The 8,825-nt window shown below is 57.2% G+C and overlaps 1 protein-coding gene across 2 annotated transcripts; it reads right to left on the minus strand.

Annotated features, from left to right (window-relative positions):
• Positions 1 to 4,237: 4,237 nt before the first annotated feature.
• Positions 4,238 to 8,663, minus strand: TRAPPC2L (trafficking protein particle complex subunit 2L). Of its 2 annotated transcripts, none has more exons than XM_081216785.1 (5): positions 8,580 to 8,663; positions 6,729 to 6,901; positions 5,485 to 5,572; positions 5,268 to 5,347; positions 4,238 to 4,445 (listed from the first exon to the last, which is right to left on the minus strand). In XM_081216785.1, the coding sequence occupies exons 1-5, from the start codon at positions 8,610 to 8,612 to the stop codon at positions 4,400 to 4,402; spliced, it is 420 nt and encodes a 139-aa protein (XP_081072911.1). In that variant the 5' UTR covers positions 8,613 to 8,663; the 3' UTR covers positions 4,238 to 4,399. The 2 variants fall into 2 exon arrangements, with proteins under 2 accessions (XP_081072911.1, XP_081072910.1); XM_081216784.1 differs by lacking the exon at positions 8,580 to 8,663 and adding an exon at positions 7,512 to 7,677.
• Between the last annotated feature and the right edge of the window lie 162 nt (positions 8,664 to 8,825).

The following is an 8,825-nucleotide window of genomic DNA, read 5'->3' on the forward strand; positions in this document are numbered from 1 at the left end:
TCGGCATACTCAGGACTGTTCCACTAACGCCTTTTACAGAAAAGTAGAAATGTGTGTCTTACTGGTAAAGCATAAATTATTAAACTTGAATATTTTTTAAAAGCACATGGCAACAGACCACCCCGCTTTATTCGCCTCACCTGGACGCTGTTTCCTCGGTGCACACTGCAGAGAAGGCGGGGGATGGGATGCGGCTGTGGATCCCAGACCCAGCTCTACCCGCTTCACTCCTGGCAGCCAAGCGGCAGCTTTGGGGTTTACAGCGTCACCGCCAGCTCCCGCGCCTCACCCCGGGCCTGGTGGCCTCCGGGGCACATGATGAGTGACACAGAAGTCACCTTGTGGGTCCTCACCTGTGAGGCCCTTCAGGAGGGTGCTCCCGGGGCACCTGGCGCAAGCCTGGGCCTCATCACACAGGGACGCAGAGGGGCTTCCATGGCGGGCGCCCTGCCTGCGCTCCTCTCTGCGGCAGACGCCCCCCTCTCTCCCTCCCTGAGGGTGCAGCGTGCTTTCTGCCCTCTGACTGCATTCGGAGCGGGGAAAGGAAGCTCTGGGGCCCAGCTGCAGACACACCCGGTCCTGGCCTTAAATAACCACTAACAAATCTCAGCCTGGGCTTTTCTAAAGCAACCCTCTTTGCCTTGTACTTTTTTTAAAAAAATTATTTATTTATTCTTATTTTTGGCTGTGTTGGGTCTTGGTTGCTGCGCACGGGCTTTCTCTATTTGCAGCGAGCGGGGGCTACTCTTCGTTGCGGTGCACGGGCTTCTCACTGTCGTGGCTTCTCTTGTTGCGGAGCCCCAGCTCTAGGCACGCAGGCTTCAGTAGTTGTGGCGCGCGGGCGCACGGGCTTAGCTGCTCCGCGGCATGTGGGATCTTCCTGGACCAGGGCTCGAACCCATGTCCCCTGCATCGGCAGGTGGATTTTAACCACTGCGCCATCAAGGAAGCCCCAGCCTTGTACTTTTTTGATTATCAGGTCTTTAAGCTGTCCACAGGTGGACAGTCCCCAGTCCCCAGTGTCCCCTCTCCAGCACCAGTGAAGTGTTTTCTCGGGAGGGCGCGCCTGTGCTCTCCATCCTTGTGTCCATCTGGCCAGGTTCACACTCCCCTTGTGATCTGGGGTCAGCACTGGCCCTTGTAGTGGGGTGAACGACAGTCCCCCCCAAAATACATCCGCATCCTAATCTCCAGTACGTGTGGATGTGATCTTATTTGGGAAAGGGGTTTTTGCACATGTGATTAAGCTAACGATCTGGAGGTCAGATCTCCCTGGATCACCTGGGTGGCCCTAAACCCAGTGACACACACTGGGTACGAGACACACCGACACACGGAGAAGGTGACGTGGAGACAGAGGCAGAGGTTGCAGTGATGCGTCCATAAGCCAAGGAACCCCAACAGTCGCTGGCAGCCATCAGAAGCTGAGAGGCTGAAAAGACCCTCCCTCAGAGCCTGCAGAAGGAACCAGCCCTGCCATCACCTTGATTTCTGACTCTGGCCTCCAGAAATGTGAGAATAGATTTCTGTTTTCATGTGCACACGCGCGCGCACACACACGTACCACCACCCGCCCCTGGAGAACGTGGGTAGGAGGGGCTGAGTGGCAGGGGCCTTGCCAAGGCTGCTGGGTGGCTCAGGGTGGAGCCAGGCCTGGATCACGTGCACTTGGGGGCTGCAGGAGAGGGAGGCCTCCCAGACATAGTTCCTGGAGCTGAACTTTATGAAGCACCAGCTCCTGCCGCTCTGTACCTTGTGCCAGTCCCCTCCTTGGGGAGGATGTGCATTGGTCTTGGTGCATTCATTGTGCATTTTGCTTTTGTGGAAGGACCTGCAGACAGGCTTCTACCCCAAGGAACTGGTTCCTTTTCAAGTATCTTCTTCATCCCTTCTGTGTGGCCACTGCGAGGAGAGTGGGCCCTTGAGTCCCTCCTTTCCTGTGGATTTCAGGCCCAAGCAGCCCACGTGGGCGGCCAGGGCTCCAACCCACACTTCCTCAGCTGTGCCCAGAGAAAGCCAAGACACGCCGGATCCTCTTGCCCGTCTGGCCCGGGGAAGAAGGGAGAAGGAGTGCTGATGGGGAGGGACGACAGACCTTCAGCAGAAGCACCTGGAGCAACAGCCAAGGGCTGAGTAGGGGCGGCGTCGGATGGGGCTCAGCCCTGTGGGGAGGATGCGCCTGGGGAGGCAGGGGATGGGCAGGCAGGGGGCCCTCAGTGAGGCTAGCCTCACAGTACAGAGATGCAAAAAGTTAAGAGGAAACTGCCATCTGACAGTTCTGTTGGCAAAGCCAAGGCTAGCAGGTTACGACTAACCCTTGATTTTCTCAGACTTAAAATGGGAATGCTACCTAACAATGCATGTGAAAAACCTCAAATATAAAACCATTATGGGTTGCTCTGGCTCCATCTGCAGAAAAACCCAAATAGCAGTAGCTTCAACAAGATAGGGGTTTCATTTTCTCATTTAAAAAAAATGCTGAACATAAGTAGTCCAGGGCTGGTATGTCAGCAAAGACCCAGCCTCCTTCTAGCTTTCTGCTCCCCATCCTTAGGGGATGAATCTTGCCTGCATGCTCTCAAGATAGCTGCCTGGGCTCCAGCCATCACATCTAAGTTCCAGGAAGGAGGAAGGGTAAAGATGAAGGTACTGCCAGCTGAATCCCCCTTTTAAGTATCCTTCCTGCAAGTGCCTCCCAACACCATCCACTTACATGCCATAACTACCTACCCTTGTGAGGGCAGGAAGTATATTTTGTCTAGCCGATTGTTCCCAATAACACTAGGGTTCTGTTAGTAAGCAAGCAAGGGAGAATGGATGTTGCCTTGGCAACCTGTAGTCCCTGCCTCGGCCATTACTCAGGCAGGAGAGATTACTAAGTAAAAGCTCAACCAGAAAGTTGAGGATGGACTGTGGGGAGAAAGCCCGTGTGAGGGTGGCCTGCATCAGACCAACACCTGCTGGTCGCACTTCTCAGCCCTCTTCTAGGTCTTGCAATTCCACCTGTGGCAGGTGAGGCAGGGTTGGGGGGAGCCCGGGACGTGTGTCTTTAACAGATTCTGAGCTGTTTTTTGTTAGTTTACTTCTGTAATCCTGTGCTCGTAAGAAGGGAAGGAAACCCAAAGACAAGCAGAGCAGAGTGCATCCCAATCCCAGCCCTGGGCCGACGATGCTCACAGCTCACAGCCTCCCTGTTCCCAGTGGGTCTAAGCCACCCTCCTACCTTCCTCCTGGTCAGAGACCCTCTCCAGAGTGACTGCGGGGGCAGGAGGGGCTCGTGGTGTCTTGGGGTGCCCGATCAAGGAAGCCAGCCACGCCGAGACCACACAGAGCCGACCGTGTAGGTGGCTCAGGCCCAGGAGGGCCTCTTCCACTTCAGAGACGCCGTCACCAAATGACAAAGTGCACAGGAACCTGGGTCACCTGATCCCAGAAGGGGCTGTGGCCTCAATCACGGTCAGTTAGAACTGTGGTCAACCTTGCCTGAGCAGGCTTCTGGGGAAGCAGAAGGCAGGAATCTGTTGACAGCAGCGCCTCCTCAAGTGTAAGCGCCCCTTCCACAGCCTGCCCGGGGGCCTGGGGGTCAGCAGGGAAGGGGGCTCCTCTCCCAACACCCACCTGGCCCTCGGGCCATCAGGAACCTCAGGGCACTCACAGGCAGGAGGGGACTCTGGGGGTTTGCTCATTCGATGCCCAGCAGCAGCTGATGAAGACGCTGTAGTTACATGGTCTCGGGAGGGTGGCCTTCCGGGGCCGGGCAAGACCAGGAGGAGGAAGGCCCCTCCCGCCGGGGGAAGGCGTGCAGGCCGTCCCATGTGCCCCTCTAATCCGGCTCTGGGCGCAGAAGGCCGACCCTCCAGATAAGCCCACCTGCTGAGCCACTGGAGGGGGCGGCCGGCCCACGGGTCCCCTGCCCCTCCCTCCGCAGCCTCTCCTGGGCTCCCAGCTCTGAGAGCTCCCGCCACCCAGCTCCCCCTGCCGCTTCGTGCCCAGTGGGGACAACGGCTCCTGCTCTGCCCGATCCCCGATCTGCTCTGTCCCTGAAAAGTCCACGTAAAGTGTTTCCTCTTGTTTTTGGCCGTGCCGCACAGCATGCGGGATCTTAGTGCCCTGACCGGGGATTGAACCTGCGGCCCCTACAGTGGAAGCACAGAGTCCTAACCACTGGACCGCCAGGTAAGTCCCTAAACTGTCTTTAGTTAAACCTTGTGTTGACGCGGAAAGAAAAAGCGAAACCTGACCTCACAAGACCTTTAGTGAACAGGCACCGTGCACGAGGCCCCGCCCCCAGCGGCACGTCCATGACACCCAAGAGGAGACAAGTGGAAATAAAGATACATCTGAACAACACGGTTATGCACAGAACGATTCCTTCCAGCCACGGGCTGCAGCACACTCCTCAGCAGACCGGTATCATCATGGACGTCACCATGCCATCGAAGGCCCTGCAAAGAGAAACAGACAATCAGAGAAGCAGAGCCAGGCCCTCCATCCCTGGCTGGCAGAGATGTCAGTCTCTGAGGTCCCGGTGAGTGAAACTGGCTGAGGCCAGGACGTGCGTGCCGACACAACAGGCGGTGAGAATCTGAGTCTCCCACCTCATTCCTGTGTGGTTTCCCACGGTGCTGCCCTTGCTGGGTCTCCAGGCCGGGGTGGGACCCAGGATGACGCAAGACACATTGTCACCACTGAGGGAAGGCGCCATAGGAAGGGGTCATCTTCCCTGGCTGGGGTCACCTGCCGGCTACAAGGAACCCCTTAGGAACTGTGTCTGGGATGCAGGGAATTCCCAGAGCAGGTTTGGAGCACGTGCTCGTGAATGCTTCTTTGGGAAGCATCACTGTGACATCCAGATGTTAGGTCTGTGTTTACCTGAAGGCTATTTGGAAGACACCTGCAACCTAATTTCCTAATCGTCTAAGTTCAACATCAAAGACAAAATCGGGCCACGACAGGAGGACGTTTTCTCCCAGAGGCTCCTGTCCGTATGCCTGGGCCCTCACTGGAATCTGGGGAGGCGCCCCAGGACCCGCTGGGCCGACCTGGGAGACCAGACGGGCAAGCTCTGCCCCCTCCGCTCCCCAGCTCCTCGCCTGCTGATCTGGAGACCCAAGGAAGAGCTTGTTTGGAAACACAGGGTTCTGCTTCTTCAGAATGGCTGCCTTAGAGGGACAGTGCCCGTCGCTTAAAAAGACCTTCCCTCCCTGCCTCTCAGAATCGCTGCCTCTCAGCAAGGCGGGGGCTACCCAAGAAGGCACCACACCCACCTGGACTGAATGCGGTCCCCCGGGTTATAGAAGGGGTTGCACATCACGTCTGTGTAGGAGTTGTGTAGCTTCCGGAACATCTGAAACAAGAACCAACAACGTGTTTAATTCACATGTGCAAGTACACACAGCTGCTGCCATGCTCGGGCTTCTCAGCATTTCTGAACAAAGACGGAAAACCGAGAGGCCAGGCGCGCCCACTGGTCCCCACACTCACACTGCGAATCTCGTTGTCTCTGAGCGCCGTGTTGGAGGAATCCACTACCATGACAAACTTCACCTTGGAGTTGGTCACGTAGCCGTATCTGCACAGCTGGTTAGGGAACATGCCCTTAACACGGGGACTCTGTGACAGCCCCAAGCACAGCATCACCGTGCAGAGCCTGTGAGAGGAAGGCCATCTGTGCATGTCCTCCGGCTGCTAAGCTGCTCTGGAGAAGCATGACAACCTGCATCACAACAAGTGCCCCAGGCTGGGCCACTCCCACAGTGCCAGGAGGACACGGGACTGCACCAGGTGTGACTGGACACTTCCTTAGACAGCTTCTTGTGTTTACTGGAGAAGCAAAGGGCAGGGAGCTAAGCCTTATCATGATTCAAGCCCCGGGGCAACCTGCCCAAACCCTGGGGCCCCTCGCCTTCTCTCTGCATCAGTTCCCAGCTGGGAAGGGTTAACTGCAAGACCAGAGGTTGCACAAATGAGGCGAATCCTGCCTAAGGTACCCACACCTCTAAAGGCCACTCCATCTTGCGGAACAGTGGCTCCGGGCAGTGACGCTGGGTGAGCTCGTTACTGCTTGTGGGAATGTCTTTGAACTCCATGGGTTTCGAGCCATTTGTCCCAAGGACTGGTCAAGATCTCACAGTGACTGGTGGGGCTGGGCCTGGCAAAGAGATGAGTGGGGACTTCCCTGGTGGTCCAGTGGCTAAGACTCCTCGCTCCCAATGCAGGGGGCCCGGGTTCGATCCCTGCTCGGGGAACTAGATCCCACATGCATGCTGCAAGTGAGAGTCCACATGCCGCAACTAAAGATCCTGCACGCTGCAAGGAATATCCCACATGCCACAAGTAAGACCCTGTGCAGCCTAAATAAATAAATACTAAAAAAAAAAAAAAAGATGCGTGAAAAATGACCCCTTGCTCAGGAGGTGGTGGCCCCACTGAGACGGCATGAAGCCAGAGAGTCCCCAGTTCCTCCACAAACCCAAGGGACAGGTGGGGATTGTCACAAGGCAATTCAAGCCTGGCTATTCCCACATTATCCTCCTAATTAAAGAAAAAAGGGTATGAGGTCCTAATTGTCCTCAAGCTGCTCTAATTCCCCACTGGCCAGAAGCCCGCATCTTTTTTCCTTTTCAAGTGATGTTACGAGATGCTTTTCAAGGGGACCTAACGCTACAGCGCACCCTGCAACTGCAGGGAATCCCCAGACTTGAAGCCACTGCCAAGCGCGAGGATACACCTTGTAGTCCTCTGTGGGGTACAGCAGGCCCAGGTAGAGCTCCCTCTGGTCCACCAGGGCCTTCCCCATTGCTGAGATCTTCTCGTCCACCACGTCCAGGGACGTGTGCACCATGTAGTGAAACTTGAGCTCGTTCTCTGTGGGGACACTGCGGATGTAAAGAGGGTAATTCTGCAAGAAAAAGATGACGGCGGCTGAAGTGACAAGGATCCACCCCACGTGCGCTGGCCTGGAAAACAAGGCCACGGGGCACTCAGGAGGGCAGATCAGCCAAGTGCCAATTAGCCATGGAATACGCTCTCATTCCCCAAAACCCACTGCTTAATCCTCCAAACTGGGACGTCCCTGGTGGTGCAGTGCTTAAGAATCCACCTGCCAATGCAGGGGACACGGGTTTGAGCCCTGGTCCGGGAAGATCCCACATGCCACGGAGCAACTAAGCCCGTGCACCACAACTACTGCGCCTGCACTCTAGAGCCCGCGCACCACAACTACTGAAGCCCGCGCGCCTAGAGCCTGTGCTCCCCAACAAGAGAAGCAGCCTGCTCGCTGCAACTAGAGAAAGCCCGCGCGCAGCAACAAAGACCCAAGGACGAAGACCCAACGCAGCCGAAAATAAATAATAAATAAATAAAATTTCAAATTGCCGTGGGCATTGCCTTCAGGGCGCCCAATCTAATCTGAGGAGGTTTTCATTCTGTCTGCAAAGGGGCATGGGTAGGATGGGCAGAAAAGAGAAGACGGCTCTGGGAAGTGGGTCTGAGCGCAGACTGTCACTCACCTTCTGAGCAGGGCCCCATCCTAGCACGTGCCCTCCTCCTGGCCCCATCATACTGGCTGTTTCCCAACACTCCAGCTCCTGCAGTCTCAGAGGCACTGGCAGGCTCCCTCTAAACCCGTCAAGGCTCGTCTCAGACCTCCATCTCTGCAGAGCCATTTCCGAGCAACCTAACCCCGGAGTTAACAGCGTCTTCCCAGGCTCCCACAGGCCTGGCACTGCACAGATATAGTGTACACAACGCTGTCCCTACCCTGATGGAGATGACAGATGAAGGAGACAGTCCACAAACCCACCAACAAATAACGCAGCAAGTGATAAGACGGAAGCCAGCATAACAAGAGCTTCACGGGAAAACCGCCTCAGAAGCCTAGTCTTTCAAAAGGCCGGGGCGGACACCACGGCTCCGTGCAGTAGGAGCGCGTGGATGGGCACGCAGCTCAATCTCAGGATTCAGAAAAAACTTTCTAGAGAAAGTGAAATCTTTGGTGGCCAGTGGAGGGGACAGGAGTGGGGGAGAGGGAGGAAGGGGTTCCAGGTGCACAGGCCCAGAGGTGAGAGAGCAGAGCCTGCCGTGGGAGCTGCAGGTAAGTCCGTCAGCTGGAGTGGAGAGTGTCTGTGGTACGGGGAGGGGATTACTCAGACATGATCCTAAAGCAATGAAAAGCCACTGTTGAGGTTTCTAGGCAGAGGTGTGCAACGGTCTGACTTGTGGCTGCTGAGCGAAGAGGAAACAGTCACTCGTCCGGGGGTCGAGGGCCTGGCCGTTGGGAGCGCGCGGCCGAGAAGGATGGACAGAAGTGGACGCCTAGACTCGGGAGCAGGAAACCACAAAGCCCGCGGACGGATGGCTGGGTGGAGCGGGGGCCCGGACGGAAGAGGAAGACCCGGCCCGTGACGCTTTGGCAGCGGCAGGTGCAGGTCTGGGCGGCGCCTCCCCCGGGCCCGCCCCTGGCCACCTACGCTCGGCAAAGCCCCCGGGCCCACCCTCCGGAGCCCTTGGGGCAGGGAAGGAGAGGAACCGGAGAGCTAGGCTGACGCTAGAGCGGGCCTGCCCTCCGGAGTACGCACCTCCTTGGCGATCACCGCTACGCACACCGCCATTTTGGGGGCCCGACAGGCCGCATCACGTGACGACGACGACGGTCACGCGGCCGGCCAGGCCCCGCCCCTCCCCACCCCACCCCACCCCACCCCACCCCACCCGCCTGTCATTCGGCTGGCCCTGACCCTGCCTCTCCTGTCAGTCAGTCGGCCTTGCCCCGCATGCCTGTCACTCAGCCGGTCTGACCCCGCCCCACCTCTCATTCTGTCGGT

The sequence above is a fragment of the Mesoplodon bidens genome (genome assembly GCF_964165515.1).
Source record: "Mesoplodon bidens genome assembly, chromosome: 18".
Lineage (NCBI taxonomy): Eukaryota > Metazoa > Chordata > Mammalia > Artiodactyla > Ziphiidae > Mesoplodon > Mesoplodon bidens.

Coding starts and splice junctions, on each gene's coding strand:
- TRAPPC2L (XM_081216784.1), bottom strand. CDS start 7,667: ATGGCTCTGCAGAGATGGAGGTCTGAGACGAGCCTTGACGGGTTTAGA. Junction 6,902..7,511: donor GATGGGGCCCTGCTCAGAAG/GTGAGTGACAGT, acceptor TTTTTCTTGCAG/AATTACCCTCTTTACATCCG. Junction 5,348..5,484: donor GAGACAACGAGATTCGCAGT/GTGAGTGTGGGG, acceptor TTCTTGTTTCAG/ATGTTCCGGAAGCTACACAA.